Source organism: Cupressus sempervirens, chromosome 10 (genome assembly GCF_028749045.1).
Source record: "Cupressus sempervirens isolate cs-2001-9-10 chromosome 10, ASM2874904v1, whole genome shotgun sequence".
NCBI classification, from domain to species: domain Eukaryota; kingdom Viridiplantae; phylum Streptophyta; class Pinopsida; order Cupressales; family Cupressaceae; genus Cupressus; species Cupressus sempervirens.
Window position 1 is genome coordinate 550,972,623 of NC_143127.1, and position 25,471 is coordinate 550,998,093.

The window sequence follows — 25,471 nt, forward strand, 5'->3', positions numbered from 1 at the left end:
CTCGGTATATTGATTCAGGTGCCTTTTGTTATTTCACCCACAACAAAGATTGGTTCACTGAATACCAGTCTTATTCAAATTCTGTTATTTTTGGTAGTGGAGAAGAGTACACTGTTGTTGGCAAAGGCAACATTCAGATTCAGTCTGCTAGGAGGAATCTCATTTTCCTCGATGTTTACTACAGTCTAGGGATGGAACTAAATCTACTCTGAGTCAGTCAGTTGCTGCGACACTCTCCATAGTTGGATGTCACCTTTAGTTCACATCATTGTGCCATTATTGATAAGGCGACTCAGTTTATTGTTGCAGTGAGTCTTGAGGATCATGATCTTTTCCGACTTATAGATTTTGGTGAATCTTGGGACTTTGCTAAGGCTGCTTGATGGTCTTCTGTTAACATGCTTTGGCATCAACAATATGGGCACTCAAATGTGCATTATCTCTCTTAGCTTGCTTGGGAAGAGCTTGTCCTCGGTTCGCCAGAGATTCAGATTCAACAGCTTGGAGTTTGTGATGCATGCCAGGTTGGGAAGCAACATCGCACACCTTTCATTAGTGGTGATTCATGTTGAGCTTCTAAGGTACTTCAACTTGTTCATGCCAATATCTGTGGCCATATGGCCACTCCTTCTGTTCTTTGGTCCAAGTATTTTCTGTTGTTTGTTGATGATTTTAGTAGAAAAATGTGGGTATATTTTCTTAAAAAGAAATCATATACATTTCCTATATTTCAGAAGTTTAAATCAAAAAGTGTATGGGAAATCTAATATTAGTTAGACAATGGGGGATGGGGAGGGGAGAATTTTGTTCTAATGAATTCTCTAGCTTCTTGGATACTCATGGCATCAAACGCTGATTAACCACAGCCCACACACTACAAAAAACAATGTAGTTGAACATTGGAAAATAAACAATTACTGAGATGGCTCGCTTCGTGCTCGAACAAAGGCATGTTCTGCATAAGTTCTGGGCAAAAGCAGTTAACACTGCAATTTATCTTTTCAACTGGTCACTTGTAGTGGCAATCAAAGGTAAGATTGCGGAAGAGGCTTGGTTAGGTCGCAAGCCTAGAATCAGTCACATGAAAGTTTTTGGCTCCCTTGCTTTTGTTTGGATCCCTGATGTGTCACGCACCAAGTTGGATGCCAAGAGTCAGAAACTCATTCTTACTAGATATAGTAGTCTTAACATAGCCTACTGCTTGATCGACACCGAGACATCTCGTCTCTTGTACACTCATGATGTAGTCTATGAGGAGTAGCGAGGGCCATTCGTGCATGTTTCTCTTGTTCCTAATTCAACAGATCAGCCTATGAAGGCTCATGATTTGGGAGTTAGAGTTCCATTAGGTCCACCTGATGGGAGGGCTCCAGTAGCTCCGGCAACTCTAGTTATACCAGTGATCTCTATACAAACACCTCCAGCTTCTCCTACAAGATCACCTGGATTTGTAGATGCCTCACTTGAGTTTGATCAAGATTCTTTTGATTAGGAACCTAATCATAGAGCATATTCGGATACTAATGTTGTTCATTCGCCTCTTCGGCCTAAGTGGTGGGCTAAGACACTTGACGATATTTGTAATGATGAAGTCATTGATGGGAGAACTGCTCGGAAAAAGAGAAAAATTACAAAGTTTGTTAACTTTTCTCTTATGGCCAACATTCACAATGTGTTTGAACCTCACACATATTTCGAGGCTAAAGGAACTCTAGAGTGGGAACAGGCCATGACATTTGAACAATAGAGCCTGCTGAAGAATAACACTTGGGTCCTTTCTGATCTTCCATTAGGGAAGAAACCCATTGGCTGCAAATGATTTTACAGATTCAAATACAAATCTGATGGTAGTTTGGATAAGTATAAAGCTTGCTTAGTTGCAAAGGGCTTTTCTCAGCATTATTTAGAATCAATAATAAAGTATTTTAGCTTAGCACTACAAACATAACCTCTAACAATTTCTTTGTCCTTAACGCATTTTATTTTATGGGAATTATTCACTCCAACTGTCTCCAATGGTTCTAGCGGTATTCGAAATACAAACGAGATGGATGTTTGTTGCCTCAACCATTCTAACTAGCCCTTAATAAAAAAAAAAAAAATGTATCATATATTCTTATTTTATTTATTATAACGAAGCATTTGTGTTGTCGATTTTAATGCGTAGTGCTTTTTCCCTCATGCACACCTATCATATAGATTTGACCATTAACATCTATGTAATAGATATAATCTTTTGCTTAATACTAGAATCTCAGAAGATCAAAGCATCTAAGGTTGCATAAATTGGGGATACACGATAGAAAGAAATGTTCTATTTATAAAACTCACCTTCACTAAACGTCAGTTTTAACTTTTAATATATAGAATATAAAAAAAAGGTAGAAAGAAAAAAATCAAATCACACCATCTCTGTAATAGGTAAATGCCTTTTTCTCCCTTGAAGCCATGGGGATTATCTGCAATAATATATCCGCTACAATTGTGAAAGTCTTGTCGATAAAATTGTCATTTCTCTGAGATCTAGGCATAGTCAATTTATAAATTTGATAATTTCTTTCATTCCCCATATGGAAATGATTCCATGAACAAAATTATTTGCCAATACACAATAGCATGATAAATTTTCTTATGATCGTAAATATGTAAACTGAATAAAGAAAAATTGGGAATATTTGAAAGAGTTTATTAAATTGATAGCAATCAATAAAAAAACATTTGAGAAAATGTTTTTGTTTCACGTTCAGTTGCTCACGACCCCAACGATCAAATGAGTAAGTAAATGGCAAATTGGCATAAAATGAAAAAATGATGATTGATTGTGTTTGTGCATACTTATTATATAAGTATAGAATCTATTGAGCATATCATTATGATAGAATTTTGTGTCATTATGGTACAATTTGTACCATTAATTGACTTACTGACTGAAGAATTAGTAAGAATAATTATAGGAAATTATTCTATAATAATTATAGAATCTATCAATAGATCTGGCTTAATTTCACAATTGGATCGGGCAATAAAAACTCTAATATTCTAAAAGAATAATATTAGATTGATGAAAGAAAATAATATCTTGAAATAAGAAGAAAAGCAACTTTGGTAAAATACTCTTTCTTCTGTCTCTCTTTGTTCAAAAATACTTGACTTATGCAAAAGTCAGATATCTCATTTTTGGGCATGAATTAGAAAAAAACTCGTTTTCATTTTGTCGACAAATAAAGGTGTAGGAAAGATGGTTGAGCGGTTCAAGGCGTAGCATTAGAATTGCTATGTAGGCTTCTGTTTACCGGGGGTTTGAATCCCTCTCTTTCCGTATATTTGTATTCTTTTTTGCATTGTTTTATCATTAATCTAAACCTGATAGGATGGTTTCATTTTCCCACAATCTCCTTCCATTTCGGGGTAGAGAAAAAAATATTGGAAAAAAAAAAGAGAAATATTTAATTGAATGACAATGACATTGTTATGTAACATACAAAGGAACAGATGTGCATAAATCCTTTCTTTTCATTCTTTTTAAATTGGGAATAATTTAAACTCGACAGGAATAGTATTCTACGACCAATAATTCATTAATCTTCAAACCGATACGCTTATTATCTATTTTTTTTTTACTAATTCACTATACTGTGACTTTTGTTTAATTCGATTGAAATGTGGGGGCACCCTCATTTTATCCTTTTGAAAAATCTCTATATTTTTCTTCATAATATTTCTCAATCCTTATTTCTCTTTTATAGAAATTAAATCTTGGGGTTTGCAACAGGACATTGATGATGAGGAGACCTTTGCTCCTATTGCAAAGATGAGCACAATTAGATTAGTCCTAGCCATAGCAACACAGTTTGGTTGGAGGGTCCATCAAATGGATGTCAAGAGTGTTTTACTAAATGGTGATCTCCACGAAGAGGTCTGCATGACACAACCTCTTGGTTTCAAGGTTACTAGCAAAGAACATCAAGTTCTCGGATTAATGAAAGTTTTCTATGGCTTGAAGTAGGCCCCTCGGCCATGGTACATGAAAATTGATAAGTACCTCAATGATCAAGGCTTCCAGAGGAGTTCTTCAAACTCAAATTCGTACATCAGGACTAGTGACAGTGACATCATCCTTTTGGTTATTTATGTAGATGATTTGATTATCACTGTCAATTCAACATCTTTGATTCAAGAAATCAAACAGAATTTATGCCAGTCTTTTGATATGACTAACCTTGGGCTCATGCATTGTTGCCTGGATGTTGAGATTTGACAACATTCTTTTGGTATATTCATTTCTCAGTCCTAATATGCTAGGGCTCTGTTAGACAAATTTCGTAGGCAGGATTGCAAGTCTGCATCTACACCCATGGAGAAAGGTCTCAAGTTATTAGCCAAGTCTGATTCTCCTCTCGTCGATGATGTTGCATATAGGCAATTAGAAGGCAATCTCATCTACCTCTCTGCTACTAGGTGTGGTATTAGCTTCGCAATCAGTTACATCTCCTGCTTTATGATAGCTCCCAAGGCTGATCATTGGATGGAAGTAAAGCGTGTGCTTCGTTAGATGAAGGGCACTACAGATTATGGATTTCTTTAATCTCAGAGTTCTTATCCTAGACTCAGTGGGTTCATAGATTGAGATTGGGTAGGTTTTGTTGACGATAAAAAATCGACTTCTGGATATGTGTTTAGTTTGGGATCAAGTGCCATCACATGGACCAGTAAGAAGCAGCAGGCAGTGTCTCTCTCCTCTATAGATGCTGAGTACAGAGGGACAATCAAGGTAGGTTGTGAAGCTATTTGGCTTTGTCGGATGCTTGGGGATATGTAGATGTCATCAGTAGGACCGACACATTGTTTGTTGATAATGAGGCATTATCAAATTAGCATGGAATCCAGTCTTCAATGAACAAACCAAGCATTGGATGTTCATTGTCACTACATACGACAACTGGTTGAAGATGTGACAATAGATTTATAGTATGCTCCTACCACATATCAGACTATAGACATTCTCACCAAGCCTCTGGGTCTTAATAAGTTTGTCAAATTTAGAGGACAACTTGGTTTGTGGATAGATTAACCATTAAGGAAGGGTATTACGATAATAGATAAGCATTTATTTTTAGTTAATGGTTATCTATTTGTAATCTATTGTAAATATTAGAATATTTCTAATATTTAGTTAGGCTATAGATAACTGTTAGTTTTCTATTAGCTAGAATAGAAAGTTTCTGTTCTTTATGATCATTTCCTAAGGAAACATTGTCTCATTCTTTTGTATATTGTCTCATTCTTTTGTATATATTGACCTCTTGGTCTTTGTTAATATCAAGCAAATATTTTCCAATTACTTGTAATACCTTGGTGCTTTACCACTAGGACAATGGATGCACTCAGATACGCTTCTTCTAAGTGCATCCACAGTCTTTGATGTGCATCTAGATTGCATCCGAAGGGTGCATTCTTACTGCACTATATCTGGACCTGGTTCGTACCTTCAAGATGCGATTACAGTAAGTTTTTTAAGAATACGGCATGAATTTTGTAAGTACTGTTTTGGGATATGCCAATTACCTATTTTGAATATATATTGCTGTGATTATACATTAATGCCAAGTGGCAATATCTGACTATGGATGTATATCTGGGGTGGATTCATAAAGACATATAATTAATCTAATATGCAGGTGGAATGTATTTGGTAATAGGCTATTCTGATTTTCTGTTTGAGAACAACAGTCTATTGACTTTTCTTATTATTATCTAAGATTGGGAAAGGCTGCAGAGTTGTTTTTCCTTCTGATTTCTTCTTCTCTCATTATTTTGAAAGGTTATTTTATTGTATGATATTTTTGGTCATCAATAGTGATGCGTGGTATGCCACCTTTGTTGTAAATTGGTGCCTATGATTATAATTGACACTTGTGTAGGTGCTAGATGATATAAATGAAATAATTGATTTATAATAACTGCAAAGTTGCATTCATTGAATAACCGGTCAATGGTTTCTTTTTCTGAACACATCATATCAATTTTTCCTATTCTGCCCTGGATTAAAAAAGTGTTGTGTTAAGAGTGTTTACAATTTTGTGGGTAAATATATTTTAAAAATATTAATTTCTTGATTGTATTAGTATGTTTAGGAAATTTAATCTTTCAGCTACATACATTAGCGGTGTTGTCTCCTGTTTACTTCTTCTGTTATATAATTTTGATCATTAATTAATGTGTTACAGGTTACAACTAAACCTGTGGCAGTTGGATTTGGTATTTCCAAGCCAGAGCATGTTGCACAGGTTTGTTTTCCACCTGCAATTTTTTAATAATTTTTTATAGGTTTGGATTCTTGTTGACTAACAAATTGGTACACTGTAATTTGGATATTGTATTCAAATGATTGCTTGAATTCCAAAATCTTGCTTTTGTTAAGAGGTAGGAAGCATCTTGAATTTTTTTCAAGGTTTTGAAGAATCATGTTTATTCATCCAACCTATGGTTGCATGATTTTAAAGGAAGTTTCTATTTGTATCATAGTTTAAAAACTCGATATCAGCAATATCTCGGCCAGCCCAAATTTTTTGGAAAACTTGGAATCGGCAAAAACTCGGCGAAAAATTTGGCAATAAATTGGCACTTTTATCGAACCTTTGAAAATATACAATTTATGAAAATATTTTTAAAAAACATATATACACCAAATTTGTAGAGCATATAGTAACTTGACATATCCACCATACATTAATCAATATTTTAAAATTAAATAGTATTCATCATTTTTATTTTTAAGAACATTTTATGCTATATTCATTAATTTAAATTTTAAATAAATACAATATATAAAATTTATAATTAGTAATTTATTGTATCTTAACTCTTTTTTTTTTGATAGGTAAACCGCCAAAGCCTGAATTATTTATTATTATTATTAAGATTTATCATTATTATGTGTTAATCGCAAGTAGATTTGAACCCAAGACCTCTCCAATGAGAGGCTCGCAATTTACCGATGCGTTGCAGGCTCTTGCCTTATTGTATATTAACTATTTAGTAATATAGTTATACATTAAATTCATTAATTTAATAAAATTCTTATTGAATTCATTAATTTAATAAATATTATTAATAAAAATTATAAAAATTATACTCTTTACTAAATATTTAATAATTATTAATATACACTTACAAGGTATAAATCTAATAACAGTATAAAATTATAAATTTTATAAATTGTATTTATTAAACAGTATAAAATTATAAATTCTATTAACTGTATTTCTTAAATTAATAAATATCGAACATAGTATAAAATTTTATTAAATTAAACATTGTATAAATTTTAATATTTATCAAATACTAAACACCTTAACACAGTTTAGTGTATAATTTTGCCACAAAGTCGTAATATAGATTTCGGTATACTTGGCGAGCTGCAACCTAGTGACTGCAAATAGAGATCGATTCGACCATGCGTTCGATATTTTCCTTTGTGCTACGGTTGACTTGCTATTTCCCTTTATGCAGTGGGTAAAACTGTTGAAAACGGAAATGATAAAATGTTAAAACCTAATCCACTAAACTTTAAAAATTTGGTTTGACCGATATTTGCAGCGATTTTCTGAATATTTCGGCGGTTTTTTAAATTTTTTTCATAGCGTTTTTTTGGAAAATTTGGCCCCGATATTAGCTGCAATTATATTGGGAGCAGTTAAGGCCCGCGAAATATCGTAGTGTTGGCGATATACTGCCGAAATTTTGAACTATGATTTGTATACTTGTTTCATTCATAACCTGGCATTGCATATTGACTGTGTTTGACACCTTAATGTCATGGTATTACGAGACATATCAGATATTCCAAATGTAATATCTTCACTTTTTTGAACTCAATTAATGCATCCCCAAACTCTGGCACTTCTTGAAATCTAAATGTTAGAAATTTGTTCAGTGCTCCTTTCGGGATTTGTGACAAGGGTTTAACCGCCTCCTATGTACTATAAGTTGAGTGGTTGTATTGGGCATTGACAGATCAGTCTTTTGGTTCAACGGCAACCCCACTTTAATAAGTGGTATCAGAGCTTGGTCACAGGTTTGAATCCTCAGACCCTTGTGTAATGCTTAGGGGGAGATTGTTAGAAATTTGTTCAGCGGTCCCCTCGGGATTCATGATAAGGGCTTAACTGCCTCTTGTGTACTATAAGTTGAGTGGTTGTATCGGGCATTGACAAATCGGTCTTTTGGTACAATGGCAACCCCACTTTAACACTAAAAACCTTTGATTCTTAACTGAAAATCTGGCATGACCTATCATCTTCAAACTGTGTCACCTCCAACATCTTTCAACTCACAATTTTAACAATTCTCTGAAGTCTGATCATCTGCTGTTATTGAAATACAATGCCATCTTTTTGTGAGCCTCTTTTCAAACTACAAGTCCCCATATTCTCCCTATGTAAGTCAGCATATAACTATAACGATTACAATATTTATATGATTGTATTAACCCTTTTGAGTTCATGCTGCAGCTCTTCAAGATTCAGGAGCAAGAAGGTTTCTGGATTTTTATACAGCAATTTTTGCACTATCCAATCAAAATCTGAACTGGACTATTCCTTAAACAAGACTTACATTTCGGAATGCTACTATAGTACTTTTAAACCACAAATGGTTTACAACTAATATACTATACATGTATAGATGACAATTCTAACCTAACCACAGATGCCAAATCTGTACAATGTAACTGTTATCCAGTTGTATTAAATGAATTCACAATTCAACTTCCATTCTAGATCAGAAGAGAGGTATAACATAATAATATATAATGAGTTCTGCTCACATATAGAAATCTACAAAAGTACTCAATCCAAATCAAGCAAGCCTAATGACAGGTGAAAGTAATGAGTATGATGACCTCAACAATTGTTGCCACACTCCACCACCATCCAATTGGCTAGGAAAGGGAATGAGGGTATCATCTCAATCCAGTAGAAGAGCAGAGACAAGCATCACATGCTTACCACAAGATCAACAATCACAGCCACAGATCCGAGGTACATGATACATAACTTACGATAGAGTAATGGCATTCAACTTGCCACTAACCACGGATGCCAAATCTGTACAATGTAACTGTTATCCAGTTGTATTAAATGAATTCACAATTCAACTTCCATTCTAGATCAGAAGAGAGGTATAACATAATAATATATAATGAGTTCTGCTCACATATAGAAATCTACAAAAGTACTCAATCCAAATCAAGCAGGCCTAATGACAGGTCAAAGTAATGGGTATGATGACTTCAACAATTGTTATGATGCCCTCAACAATTGTTGCCACACTCCACCACCATCCAATTGGCTAGGAAATGCAATGAGGGTATCATCTCAATCCAGTAGAAGAGCAGAGACAAGCATCACATGCATACCACAAGACCAACAATCACAGCCACAGATCCGAGATACATGATACATAACTTACAATAGAGTAATGGCATTCAACTTGCCACTGTCCACTTCCAACTTTTCATCACTTAAGTTCTGCCAAGTTGTATCCAGTTCACAGTTGCTTGCAAGCTGTCACATTTGAACAAGTCATATAGGCATTATACCTTCTGTGTGCACCTACATACACATTCATGATGAAATTAAGCCGAACACCTGTAAAGGGTAATAGTAAAATCGGAATTCACATATTATGACATCATCAGTAGATAGTAATCAACTATAACATCTGTTGTCTGAACTACTTAAGAAGAGATGAGATTTCTGACTTTGCAAAAGTCAAAAGAAGATATAGAAGGATTATACAAGTTTAACACTTACCCTAGTTTCATTGTCACAACTTTCCAATTAAATACTAAAGCAGAAGCATGTATCTTACCCTGGCTCGTCACAATCAACAAGATTCTCTCTCACAGCCAAACACAGGTTTGGCACAGTTACCTCTGTCTACAAACAACCCTAGACTCCACAGTAGTACAATAGTAAGTCAACTTTTCCCATCCTGATATGGATATAGTCCTTTTGCAAATCATATTTATCAGATATCCAATAATTTAAGAAGGACCTTTACCATCATTGGCCTTTTTTCTACAGCAATTGTGTCATAGGTAACTCTAAACCTGGATTTCAACAGCAACAACAGTCTCAATGCAGTGGCCCAAGAATATAACTGTCAAGAATTTTCATGGCAGTCAACACTATTTCTAAGAAATCATACAGATATGTATCACATACATTAAGCGACTTACCACAGTCTACCACAACTTTTGATAAACAATAGTACATTCTCACAGTACTCTTCCTCCACGAGGTATTCCATTCAAAGAAGCAGTCTGTACAGTGAAAAATAGATGTTACAATTCTTAAAGATATCAGCATAGACCATTTCTTCTCCCCAGCCCACATTTCCAGTCATGCCTGCCCCAAAACTCTCCTTACAGTTGAATCAAAGTTATTATGCAACCTATCAAATTTATTGCAAGACCAATCCCAGTCAGTTACATGACCACTTTTTGTCATATACTCACTTAAGAAGAGGTGAGATTTTTGACTCTACACAAGTCAAAAGAAAATATAGAAGGATTATACAAGCTCAACACTTACACTAGTTTTATTATCACAACATTCCAATTAAATATTCAAGCAGAAGCATCAGTCTTAGCCAGGTTCATCACAATCAACAAGATTCTCTCTTATAGCCAAACACTGGTTTGGCACAGTTACCTCTGTCTACAAACAACCCTAGACTCAACAGTAGTAGAATAGTTATTAGTAAGTCAACTTTCTTCATCCTGATATGGACAGAGTCATTTTGCACATCATATTTATCAGATATCCAATGATTTAACAAGGCCCTTGACTATCATTGTCCTTTTCTCTACAGAAATGGTGTCATAATCACTTTAAACCTCAATTGGGCCAAGAATAAAACTGTCAACAATTTTCATTACAGTCAACACTATTTCTAAGAAACCATACAGATATGCATCACATACATTAAGTGACCTACCACAGTCTACCACAACTTCTGATACATAACAGTGGATTCTCATGGTACTCTTCACAAGATATTCCATTCGGTAAAGCGGCCTGTACAGTGAAACATAGATGTTACAATCCATAAAGATATCAGCATAGACCAATTCCCTTCCCCAGTCCCCATTTCCCATTATGCCTGCCCCAAAGACTGTCCTTACAGTCGAATCAAAGTTATAATGCAACCTATCAAATTTTATTGCAAGACCAATCCCATTCAGTAACATGACCACTTTTTGTCATATATTTTCACAATATAGTCTAGGGTTTGTAATACCCTTAAAATAACCAGGACCTCTAACCATGGCAAAAGAAACGAGTTTTTGGTTTAGCACTGCTAGCAGACTCATGGTTCTGGATCAGTTTAAGGTATGGGCAGGGCTGCACCACCAAGCATCAATTAATTCATCATACTCCAATACACAAACCATTAAGGGTTATGGTGGTGGGTACAACAAAATTCGAACATTTATTTGAATTTCATCCTTAACCTTTCTAGTATGACTTTAGCTTTTAAATGATCATGCCAAAATATAGCAAGTGAAGAAAGATGATTAAATCCCTAATTATACCAAAACACCTGACCCACATCATTGAAAGACTGACTTGTGAATGGTCATCAAAAACAAGAAAGACATGAATGCCAATGAGCTGCAAGCAGACTAAAACAGTAGCAACTGACTATATATACACCTTAAACCTAAGATACCGATGCGCCTGGAAAAAGGCCAGATGCGGGTGCAGATGCATCTTGATGCATTAGGAAGCTGCACGGGTTCTGGCAGGAGGTCTAATTCCTTCCTGCGGATGCGTGTGGGATGCTTGGGAGAGCATCCGGGCGCATCCAGAGAGCACCCAACAATTGCGAGCTCCTAGTCACTTAAGTCACTTAATAAAATATGTGTTTAATTGGCTTTTTTTATTATATTTTTTCTCACATTTGACTGAATTTTATTTGTGCATCGTGAGCCTTGACACTAGATTGATCAACATTGAACCATGAACTATGTTTTGGTTTTGTAATTCGAATTGCATTGGAATCTTGAACTTGAGTAATTTACTAATTAGACATTACTGTTATTTCAATTTGAGCTATCAATGGTGAAGTATCATGCTATGGACTGGTTTATTTTTGTATATTTCTTGCATTTTTTTGCATACATAAATTATAGTATATATATGGACGCACCCAAATGCATCCAAAATCAACCAACCCCGCCCTCCCCCCCCCCCAAAAAAAAAAAGAAAAAAGAAAAAAAAAAAGATTTCGTACATCAGCACCCCACACCCTCATCAGCATCAGAACCAGCATCGGTAACTTAGCCTTAAACAATGCAAACATGTGGTAAAGTGGAGGTTGCAGTCTACCGTGAGCTTGGAACTGGATTGCAGGGGTGTCAACATGGATTCCTCTCTCTATGATACCTCCCATAACCACATTTTGGTCTTCATCTGCTCCTGGACCCACAAACACAGAGTTGTTTAGCAGGATCTACTGTCCAGTAAAGGAACAAAGTAAATGTAAATAAATCAAAACTGCATTAAATACTCATCATTGATGCTACAACCTTCGTATCCAATAATAAATATCACAACAGTAACTAAAATCAACTTCAGTTCATCTCAACAGGTAACAGTCTTAAAATGAGTACATGAGAGATATATTTGTCTTTCTATAAGGGAAAATAGAGACCTAGACTGTCTATAACTGCATATATAGAAACTAGTAAATACTATTGAAAATAAATGGTTGAACTTTGATCTTTAAACATACACTCTAATTTTCTTTTAAGGACAAATTGTGTATTCGGTGACAAAGATAAGTGGTTCTAGCTCTACATGTTCCTTAATCAAAGATATAGATGTTTAAGAGACGTGAACATTTGAGAATACAAGATGGAATGTCCCCTTTTCTAGGACATTAATTTATGATGTGTTGTTAGCCCATTTTTCCCTGGTCATGTGGGCTAACCAGGGCTTTATTGGGATCAAATTCAGAATTGGCCTAGGCGATTCCAATCTCAGGCAAATCAGAGTGGTTTCAGCAGGGTTTCCAGATACTTACTATTTATAGTAAGTCAATAGGGCTTATTCTTAACATTTCAGGGTTGGAGTGGGAGTGTTTCACCAAGACTTTCCCAATGAATTATCATACATGACTATCCAAGTCCCATTTGGTTAGTAGTTTCAATGCTTTATGATCAAATAGTTTATTAGTGAAGTGACTATTGAATAATGTAACATAGGGACACGTCCCCCCACCAAAATTGGGCCCCACCTAAAATGGGGATGCACCCGAGACAGGGGGACGACATCTTGGCATCTCGGGTGGCACCACTCAAAGTGCCACTTTTGCCGGAATTGATGAGACGTCTTCATGTCTCCCGTAGGTGTAGGGGGATGCGTGGGGGTGCCAGGACGTCTCCCGCAGCAACAAGATGGGGTACATTAAATAATTAAAAAACAAGGCATTATTTTAATTTTTTTTGGTTTTGTGTTTGTTATAATGCGATGTGGGGCCCATTCCTTCCTCCTTTGTTCAAAAGCCTTCTATTCTTCATTTTTATTCACATTTGCATTTCTATATTTGAAGACTGATATATATTATAAATTTAAAATTATATAATTTGACACTTGTTCATTTGCTGATGTTGAATGCTCATTGTTTGTCATTTGATCATGAATTATGATGTTCCAGTTCAAAACTTCAATGCAATCTTTAATGTTTAAGATTTTTACATCTTTATATCTTATATTGTATAATTGTAGTACATTTCTTCATAACTAGCATTTTAAGTACCATATGTATAGTATATAAACCCCTGCTCGCCCACCATCCCCCATCCCCCATCGATGTCCCCTTGTCGTCCCCAAATCAATGCCCCTCTGTCCCCCTGTCTGAAAAAGTTGTCCCCCTGTCTCGAAAAGTTGTCTACTCGCCCCACTGTGCCCCTATCCCGCAGGGCGGTGTAACTATGCTATTGAATAAAAGTACATAATAATATGTCACTTTATTATTATTAAAATGGGCCATTTTATTCTCTCAAGTGGATTAAGGTTATTTTGAAAAAATGAGAGAAGACAAAAAGACAAGCATGGGTAACTGAATATTCATGGCATTGGGCATTAAAAGAAGAAATCTACATTCATTTCAGCATGCTTGGTTTATGAGTTGATTTCTATCCTCGTGGAGAATTTGAAAAGCTTATAGCTTTCGATTCCAAAACCTAAGGATGGAAACATTTAGACTTTCTTGATGGATTGGATGGAAACCCAGTTCATCTTTTGAGGTGGAATTGCTACGGAGTTCATAATGTGTTTCAGGTTCTTTTCTAGTTTTCCAATCTGATTGTGAGTTCATTTTTTAAAGATTGGATCTTGTTATTAATATTCTAAAGATTGAAAGCATAATGTTTTTGAGATTATTTTATCTGGGGATTTTCTGGTATTTGCTTGTTAATCTCAAATTTATTGCATGAACATATCTGTTAATTTTGGAGATATATATATTTGAGAAATTTGGGGGAAAATATCTGGTTGGAGATATTACACAAGAGGATAACTTTTTCATATTCTTGTAGTACTTACATTGGAAGCTGCAACAATATGCGAAAAGGATTGCATTTTAGAGAGAACATGGAGTTTGTGTAACAATTGGGATACTAGTTACTCTAAAATGATTAATCATGTACGGACATTCTGAATTTGCCCTAGTTGCAATGATTATTTATATGTATATTTGGCTAGATAAATTATGGAAATATAGATGTTAAATTCTATATACATCTGAAGGCATAAAAAATAAGAGGGGCTGGGCCATTAGAGGGGTGCTATCCTAGAAAAGATATGTTTAAAGAAGTGAGCTTCTTTATGCAGCAATTTCAAAGATGCATCGGCAAATGCGTTGGGCAAGTGAGTTGAAAGGACACTTACTATTGGGCATGGTTATTTTAAAGATAAGTCCAAATAGCAAGTGCCCTTTTAGAATCATTTACTCAATGTAATGCCTTTGCAAATGTCCTTGTGATGATTGCATTTAGGCAAAAGCATGGCAATAACTCAACAAATTTATTGAAAATTAAGAAATACATTAATTTTAAAATCTACTTTAAAGGCATCCATACTGCTATATAATTTATGGACCAATTTACAGATTTTTTTCATATATAGATCAACATTAGTGTTAAATACTATATAGACTTGAAAACGAGTTTAAAGTTTCAATATTGTTAGTTGGTCTTTTGACCCCAATTTTCGAACTTGGAAACTTGTTCCCGTTGATAGCTTTTTCATATTTTGCACTTTAGCTCTCCATAATCCATATTGAGAAATGCTTTGTGGAGTTTTGTTTTACGAAGGTAATCTTCAAATTAATTGTTATAACAGAAAACCAAAGGGCGTGTGTGCCAAAACTCGAGATCAAGAAAATAGGTTCAGATGGTTCAAAGTGGTTTTGAACCACTTTTTGCTTGTTGAACAAGTTCAATGGTTCAGAAGTTCAGATGGTTCAACAGGTTCAACGGTTCAATCCGTATTTCAAACATGTTCATAAGTGTAGAAGTACAGTGCACAGTCAAAATGCAGACCCAAAGTTCAGCTTCGAGGTTCTCAGGCTAGAAGTTCATAGTGCAGGTTTAAGAACATCAAGGGTTCACAGGTTCATTGAGTTTGATGGATTCAAAGGTTTGAGGTCTAAAAGTTCAAAATGCATGATTCAATTTTAAAGTTCACTGGTTTAGTACAAAGGTTGAGTGACTCCAAGTTTGAGTTTAGAGGTAAGTTCAAATATGCTCCATTTAGGTTCAAAGGTTCGCGGTGGCTCACAAGTATATACAAGTACATTTGAGTCCAATATGGTTTGTAATAATTCAGAACTTTCAGAGTTTGGATTCGAAGCACAAGCTTACTAATTCAAAGTGGTCCAATTGGGTGTAGTTAGTTTAATGTAGTTCGAAATAGTTGAGCTTGTTTGATTAAGTTCAATCATCTTAGCCAATTTACAAAAGTGGATGAATCGACTATGCACCTTTAAGAATTGACACATAAAATGCTGACATATATGGAGCAGATGGGGATCAGAGGTGAATACATCAGTTGGAGAAATTAGCTTGCTTCTTTTTCGGACTGCATCATCATGAATTCATCAACCACAAAGATAAAAGGATCACAATGAATATCAATCATTTGATTTTCAGGTAGATAGTTAACATGGTAGTCGCTTGACCATCCAAATCACGCATTCTCCCATTTTTGTTCAGTGTGGGTTAGTTATATTTGTTTATCCTCAACCGCGGAAAATATGAACCTGAATTGCTAGTAATAGATAGAAAAATGCATTCATAGATGTGCACAATGGCATAAATTTTTTGGCACTTGTAAATGATGATTCCTTGTTTCTACAGGCCTCTATCAAATATAAATGTTTCAAAAGAGACCAATTGTAGATTGAGTTCATTGGCTGGTCACCAGGTTTCGAACATGTGATTGTTTTCCTTTTGGAAACTAAGAAGAAGGCAAATGCTTTATGAAGATAAAACTATGTTAGTGGTACTTGATGCCAAAGTCTCAGTCTTAAATCAACTTGAAATGCTTTTGAGCATTCCCGTTCTAAAGCCTCTAATTCCCAATACAAGCTCGATGTTAATGTCATGATGTTCTCAGACATATTCAAGACTGGCTCACACTCACTAAGAGAGTTGTGGTCCATGGTCGTCTTGTATGGAAACAAGATCTCAATGACTACACCCTTGTGGTTTATAAGAGCCTTGATTTACCTGAAATATGTCATTTGAGATTGGGAAGAATTTCTTCATGGAAGCATCAAATGAATGCGAGAAGCACATATAGGTGGTTCAAATGAAGTTCCAACATCATCAAGCTCGTGCTAAACATGAATATCGATGAATGAAAGAATTCTAAGAGCCATGGGTCACCGACAATTTGTATCTCGCTTCTTGACATGATGAATGTAGATGATAGCGACCAAAGTTGTGCTAATATAACATTGAGCTCATAGTTTGAAGGCTTAGGCCAAGCTTCTGCAAGATAGTACACCCGTGGCATGAATAGTTTCACCATGGCACCACGATTAAGTCTAAGGCAATTGGGTCTCATCATGGGGAAACATGGAGGATGATGCCCTTGTAGTATGATGGAAGTATTTAGAGATGTCTACATATTATTCAACAAGATGTTGATGTAAGAGCAACTACCTGATTGACGACCCTCTTAAAGGATGCTTGAGTTGAAATAAAGATTGACAACACTGACCAACCATGCAATAATGAAGGACGACTGCTCATTGTAAAGAAGTATATGGCCCGCTGATCAGTGGATGATGATGTCAACATCAACCTGAAAAGGTTTACGGGGAGGCATGGTGAAGTTGATATTGTGAATCGCAAGAACTTAAACCCGACTGTCAAGGAGACAGCTTGTCATCACAAATCTCATAAGGGAGATTAAAAATGCAACTCGAGTGTTCAACGACATTCACAAATTGTCAGATATGGAGGTCAGAACTCTCACATTTTGTGTGTAAAGGCGATATTGGAGTGGAAAAGAAAGCTTGATAAGTTGAGCTCCAAATGTGGTCTGCACATTCAATGATACCAGCTCTCAATAACCTTGCGGGAAGTCACAGAGTCCATTTTATTGACATTCGCAGAAGATGTTGCCTATTCTCTATAATGACAATTGTCAAATTATGGTACTATTAATCTTCATTTAAAGTCCATAGGGAGATTAAGGACACGAGCTAAACGCTTGGTGAAATGCTATTCAAGATGCACCAAACCAAAGAAAACAACATTTTGATGTGATATAGAATCTTTGGTCACATGTTCAATGGTTTGGATCATCAAGTTTAATGGTAAAGAAGCCCAAAGCCCCTATCCATATAGATACAAGTAGATGCATGGGGCATGATATCAATATCAATTTGTGTTAGACTGGGTTGGAAGTTTGTGCAGAGGATGCATACTAACTATTTGACCAATTGTTGACACTATGATGGATTGGGGCTAAGTAAAAATCACCTATGGAGATTAAAGTGCTTGAGACTTGATGAGTAGGCAGACTCCAAGGTCGTGATGGCATTTGAGTAACAACTGAACAACGGATGTAACAACCAAGAGGAATCATGGCACATATTTGAAGTATGGAAAGAGGCATGTTCAAAGTGTTGGAGATGACAGATGCATGTTTAACAGAATGTCGATGAATTCATGGCTCAAAGGGTGCTTCGGATAAATGTACCAAGTGCCAAGTCAACATGGTAGGCACTCGAGATGTGTTGATTGCTGATCACAATATCCATAGTCAAGGCATAGTGGAAGTCACTTGGGTGAATTGTAGTTGAGAACATGACGTACAAGATATGGACACTAATGCATCTAGAGCTTCCAGTTTCAGGTTTCAAATCAACTCAGAGTGTCCCCTGAAGATGAATAAATTGAACATTTCATGATGCAAAATTGTTATAAAATGTCACTTATAATTTATTGTTTAAGTATGAACATTGTAAAGACAAAGAAATTTCAATGAGCTTTTCAAAAACAAAATTTAGAAAGTTTAAAAGTAACGTGTTCGGTTACCATGAATCAGTTTTAATAACTGAAAAGTTATGGGAAAGGTAAAATGATGCAGATTTTCAAAGAATCTGTTATGCTGACAGATGGAGGAGAACCAAAAGCTTATTTATTGAAGATTTTCTCAGTTTTGAGGTTTTTTTTTCCGAAAGGAGCAGACGGTGTACTGCACATGAGGGGAATGTAGAATGTATAGGGTTGGCTTAGGGGAATGTAGAATGTATAGAATATATTTGAAGATTGTATGCTTTGAATCATTCTTTGTTGGTTTAGGATTGAATTGACATTGAATTGCGAGATCTCTTTCTGCTGCGGGGTGCATATATTGTGCATAACTAAGATAATCCATATATTTATATTTCTCTTGAATAGTCGTTGATGGGAAAGCTGTGAAATTCCTTTGTTTATGGAACGTTCGATTTACTTTTTTCCTATTTATTTGATTGTCCCCCTATCTAAGAATAGTGAGGGTAACCTTCGCTTTTTGGTTAAAAGCATTTATTAAATCCATTCTTTGTATATCTAATCAGGGAGCTGTACCCTGTAAAATTTAGAGGGCGCTTCCATAATCTCATTGCAATGCGACCCAACTATTGGTGCTGTTTTGTCTTCGAGTTTGGGCATTTTTTAGTCATCTTGTAAGCTTTTTGTGTGAAGATAAATTTGTTTACCAACAAATACAAATAGCTTTTAGTTTTAATATCAACAAAAAATATAAATGATTATCTTGCTTCTATGACTAAAACTTAAAAATGTTTACAGCTATTGTGGGGAAGACATAGTTGTAGTATCCTCAATAGAGCCTTGGACATGGGACCAAGCATGTAGGTGGTGAACCTTCTCCTACTCCAGCCAAGCCTGCCTTTTGAAGACTTATATGCTAACACATTTGCTTTCCATTTGACTTCTTACCTTTCCAATTCAACGATCTCATCAATTGTAAGCAGTGGATTCGCATCATAAGAAACCCAATTAGAACTTGGAATTAGTGTCATCAAGGTCTAGCAAATGATGTGAATCTTACTCCCACACCTTCTTATGTAGTTCAAGGTTGTGTTGTACAAAGAATAAATTAATCATATGCTTTTGATAAGTAGGAGATATTTTCGTCATCAAGTTAAGTTGTGATATTATGCTCAGGATTGAACCACATAGTTTTTGAGTCAAACCTAATGACCCATGTTTCATGAGTTGTGGTGGATACGAACCCATCTCTCATGAGAGTAAATGGAACACTTCGAACTCATTGGATCTAGGCGATGCTCACAGAGGCGAAGCACCGGGAGGTCGCCCATCCCAGTACTATTCCAGCTCGAGCGCGCTTAACTACAAAATATGTTGTGCTTTCTTTGTGTGTTGGCCTAAATAAATGCTATAGTTGTGCTCAAGACTAATTGTTATAGGGCCAAGAAAGAATGTAGATGACAAACATTTGAAGATTAGGCATTATAGCGCTGACATCTTCTCACAACAAATATACGAGGACAACAGATATAACTTTGTAATAATTTTACCAAACCCAAAATTCAGAGCAAATTGTCGAATAAAATTAAATTGTCTGTTTTACTTGGTTGCTATGTCTCTTTCCTTCAAACGTTGAATGTAATGTCCCCATTTTCGCCAGTGTTAGAGTTTGAGAGATTAGCCTATTATTGTGATCTGTGTAGGCTAATTATTGTGGATAGAGGGTCTTCTGTGGCAGTGGGTTGGCTTTGGGAGGGTCTTATCTTCTGCACAATTCAGTTAAGTTACAGGTTGGACTTCGTTTGGCTTAAGTTAGACTTCATTTGGGCTTAGTTTTATGTTCTTACTATTAGTGGTAAGTTGGGTGTTGATTGAGATGGACCCTTTCTATTTTTGGAAAGTGCATTTGGTCATATGGAGAAATAATAGCTGTGACTCCAATTTCAGACGACACATTTAAATGATAGAGTATTTTGGGAGTTATAATATTTTTAATGGCCATATTATTATTTAATCTTTAAATGACTATAGAGATATAAGTTAACATTATAATATGTCTTAAGTTGAGGTTGGAGTCATCATTGGAAGGGGCCATTTATTTCATTAATATTATTCTTAAGCCAAGTATAAAATGTTGCCAAAAGAGTTAAGTTTGAAAGTTTCAAGAGTTGAGTTCTTTTGGGAAACTTTCACAATTTTAGAAGTTGAGTTCTTTTGGAAACTTTTGTCGGCAAAGGCATTATAAATATGAGCTTATTTCATTAGAAGAATCACGCTTGAATATTTATTTGTTTTCGTTGCCTTTGTGGTTTTTTGAGATTCTAAAGTTTGTGCCCTTGCTGAAGTATAAGGGTCTGTTATGAGGATTTGTTATTCATTGCTGAAGTATAGTGGAAGATTGTTTGAAATTGGTAGTGCAAATTGCTGCTGAAGTATAGCAATTTGATTTGTCTTCTCAATTGTATTTACTGTGCAAGATGTTAGGAATAAGGTGTCTCAACCTTGGATAATTCCTATTCTTATTATTTGTTTTGTAATATGTATTTCTTGCAAAAAATGTTGATGTGTCGGCATCTTGAATTGTGTATAAGGAGATTATTGCTAAAACGGTTATGACGGATTCCTATGACACGTAAGAGCTATGTTATGAAGATTCAATGACAAGTGAAGACATGTGGCAATTGATCAATTCGAGTACTGTACACTCTACCCCAATAGTGGTAAAACCCTAATACGGTTACCTTTGGGAGTAACCCTAAAGTGAAGCGCATGTTATAAGCATTTTTATGGTTGCAAAGAGGTGGTATGCGAGAAAGTGTATTGTTGGTACTGTGAGTTGCTACTGGAGTCTTCTGTTGTCGCTGTTGAACTTGCATTGCAAGTGTATTGTAACATTGTGTTGAAGATAATACATTGTGCAGGTTTTGGAGGGGTGGGGTTGTTTTACTGAAAGGTTTTTTCCCACCGGCAAATCTTTGTGTTATGTGTTTCTTTCTCTATCTATTTTCTTTATGCTTGGTTTGCTGAAATATTGTTGTTTACATGATATTGAATCTATAAGTGTAAAAGATTTTAATAGGATTCACATCATACTTCTCTTAAGAGATTAGTGTAGGAAGCTGTTTCCGCACTTGAGTTTCCTTACACAAGAGAAGCTGATGCTTGTGAGTGAATTGGTCTGATTCGAAAGGGTTTGGAGATACTAATTGTAAGTTGCAGATCTGTGTTTTCCTTTGAAACTATTACATGCTAACTGCGATTTGCCTTAAGTTGGAGGGAGCATACTATTGTACGTTGTTCCTCATACAAATTTGCTGCAATTTGATATCTACAGGAGTCACCTACGGGTTCTTTTAATTGCTAATTTCATGAGAGTTGAAGTTATGTGTTTCAGACATTAGATTGCATGCAAAGTGTTTGTAAAAATGTCTATTGACTGTAAATGCACATTTTGCAGGCTGAAATCACATTTATGCATTTGAATGGTAAAAAAATATTGCATTTGTACTTAAGCTTCTTTGTTTGGACATCTAATAACCATTTGCAGGCATCTAAACTAAATTTGAACCATTACAATCAAGCATAAGTAATCTGAAGATAAAAGACAACAATATAGAGATTTCATGCAAAGTGTTTGACAAAATATCAAACCATTAATTTTGTGAAGAAAAATTGATGTTTAATTAAGATCTCACCTGTTGTGGGTTATTACAGCGGTATCAGAGTGGTTTCCTGCCATCCTATGGGGTAGGAAAATATTTATTATTTCAGATCTTCTGTTGTGATCAAAGTGATCAGCTCTCTTGTTGTTTCTAGCTATGGACAGATACAGTAGACCTAGTAGTTCCAGGAGCTGGAGGAGTAGTGAGGAAGATAGCAAGAACTTAAATTCCTTAAGAGAGAGTATAGAAAAACTTAAGCTTCATCAACTGAAGATGGTAGAGAGCTTGTTGAATCTAGAGACAGTTGAGAGGGCAACGAGGTATATGGTTTCTGCCTTTAGAAGGTTGATAGGAAGGAAACTTGAGTTTTCCCCGACATTTGTCCATGATGGAGATGTCATGTATTTAGTACGACAGCTGCTAGTCCTATGTGCAGTGTTTATGATCGACTCATTTCACAAAGATTTGTAGATGCATCGGTATCCTTGGTGGATAGCGGCACTGAGCTTCAACACATTGAGGCTCCCAGAGTTGTTGCAGACACAGTTGATATACTTGTTACTACTGATACTTTAGGCTCTCTTGAGGAGGGGATTGTTATTGGAGACTTATATTTCAGCTATTGTAATGTTTCTCTAGTGTAGGAGGCAATTGCTTCCTTAGGTGAGACTAAGGCACGTATGGAGTTTCCCAGCTATGATGTTGGTGATTTGGGTGTTACAGTGGAGTCAGTAAATGTGGGTTCATGCTCTAGTATTATTGATTCATAGCTTGACATTGAGTCATGTGTGCAAAGTTAGGTGTCAATAGTTGAGGCTTTATTGGGAGATTTGGATGCAGATAGTATGGACACATTTGATGATCCATTTGATGATGCTATAAGAAACATTGGGTATGACACCCCTTGTCAGATATTGGGTGATGATGCTCAGGAGGTTTTGGATGGGTCCTAGGATCGATGTTTACAGGATCTTACTATTGAGGTGGAAGTTGAGAATGCGAGAGGGTTGATATTGCAAGGGCTTCCATTTCTTTGGATGAGGAGTTAGTTGAGGTACATTGTAGTTGTATCTCAGTTATAGAGTTGTGTGAGGACGACAGAAAAATGTATGAGCGATCTTGCAGTTAGTAAGACAGAGAGCTTGCATAGGAGTCATGGGTTATAGAGGCATCATGTGACTTGTCAGTTGAAGGTGAGTGATAGTGACATTTCTTCAGCTCTTGAGCATTATGATGCTATCAATCAGATGCTAGCTACATCTGGTTGGGGTGCTCCCGTGTCAAATGAGCATGGTGATAGTAGTTTTTCCCTAGTAGAGGTTTATGCACTTCGAGAGGCTATCAGGATCTTGAAGCATAGTTACTCTCAGTTAGTTGTTGACAGGGATTACCTTTTGGAGTGGGGTAGCACCTATTACGAGACATTGATAGGGAAAGAGGAGGTAGCTGAGCTCACCAAGGAGCTTATGGTGACTGTGGATCCTCTTTAGTATACTTAGTTTTCTCTTCAAGAGTCACAGTAATAGTTGGATGAGGTCAATGTGGAGTTAGAGCCGGTACAGTCAACACCAACCCCAGACCCTATTTAGTTACATATTGTGGTTGGTGGTGAGTTTGCTTCTATGGTTGGGGGTGATGGATGTGATAATGCGGCCGAGAGATTCGTCCAGCATATGGGTGCAATAGGTATAAAGGAGGTGAGAGCATTAGTGGAGACGATTTCTTATGGTGATTTTCTTCCTTCTGTTGGAAGTGGATCTATTTCTTCATTTCATACAGCTAGTACCATTGGACTATTGGTAGTGTTACATTTTCAGAGGGATGAGCTGTTGGTTGTCGGGGAGCAGGTTGATGCTTCCATATATAATTTTTATTGCACAGAGTCTTTCGTGGATTATCTTTTGTAGAGTTTGAATGTATGGGAGGATTCATACAAAGTGTTTGAGGGTATTCTCATTCGAGGCTTTCTTGCTATTCAGAGGTTGGTGGGAAAGATTGTAGAGACTCTATCTACTATGCTTCCCCACAGGGATTCTGAAGTTGGGTTTGTTGAGAGGGTTGCTCAGGATCCTGCCCGACTAGTAATTCAGAGTCAGAGATTGGAGCTTTCCCCCCAAATTGATGAGCCATTGACAGAGATTTGAGCTTTCTATCGACATTATACAATGGGGTGTGCTCATCATTTTTCTTTTGATTCACAGGTAGAGGATTTAGTTTCACATCAGTGTGGGTTGGCTCGAATTTCATACCATCCATTATGGGATGGGTTAGCACCATCTTTTGCAGATGGGATTGACAGTTGCAAGTTAGACCGCTTGTAGTATCTACATGCCCTGGATAGTTAAGCAAAGGTTGGAATTGATATCAGTGTTTCAGGTATATATGGTTGTTACCATCTCCACAGTGCAATTAGGTATGAGTGTCAGTTTGATGGGGACTTGGGTGTGGATAGAGTTGGTATTTCAGTTGGGTTGAGTTCTGATTTGTTGTTGCCTTTCTCAACGCCTAGAGTCGTTTTTCAAATGATTTTGATGTTGATGTCAGTTATTTGGGTTTTGGTGCTACAAGAGCTGCTTGTACACAACAGGGTTAGTACGTAGTTCTACCCTTGGGATCCAGGTAGTCCGTGATGTTCATTTTGCTCCGGGATTGCTTGGGGACAAGCAATCTTAGGGAGGGAGGACTGTAATGTCCCGATTTTTGCCAGTATCAGAGTTTGAGAGATTAGTCTATTATTATGATCCTCGCAGGCTAATTATTGTGGATAGAGAGTCTTCTAAGGCAGTGGCTTGGCTTGGGAGAGTCTTATCTTCTCCACAATTCAGTAAGTTACAGCATGGTCTTCGTTTGGCTCAAATTGGACTTCATTTGGGCTTAGTTTTCTATACTTACTATTTGTGGTAAGTTGGGTGTTGATTGAGATGGACCCTTTCTATTTTTGGAAATTGCATTTGATCACATGGAGAAATAATAGGTGATTCCTATTTTAGACGGTGTATTTAAATGATGAGTATTTTGGGAGATAATATTTTTTGTGGCCAAATTATTATTTAATCATTAAATAACGTATTATAAAGTTATAATTTAACTTTATAATGTCACTTGAGTTGCGGGTTGAGTCATCATCTGAAGGGGCCATTTATTTCATTAATATTATTCCTAAGCCAAGTATTAATTGTTGCCAAAAGAGTTAAGTTGGAAAGTTTCAAGAGTTGAGCTCTTTTGG

The 25,471-nt window shown here is 36.1% G+C and overlaps 1 protein-coding gene across 1 annotated transcript in view; it reads left to right on the forward strand.

Moving 5' to 3' along the window:
* The window catches only part of LOC149535074 (tryptophan synthase alpha chain-like), a 226,689-nt gene that overhangs the window by 156,442 nt on the left and 44,776 nt on the right, over positions 1-25,471 (forward strand). The window contains exon 8 of the mRNA XM_089804837.1: positions 6,228-6,287. Coding sequence (XP_089660963.1) covers positions 6,228-6,287 — 60 coding nt within the window. The remainder of the gene's footprint in view (positions 1-6,227; positions 6,288-25,471) is intronic.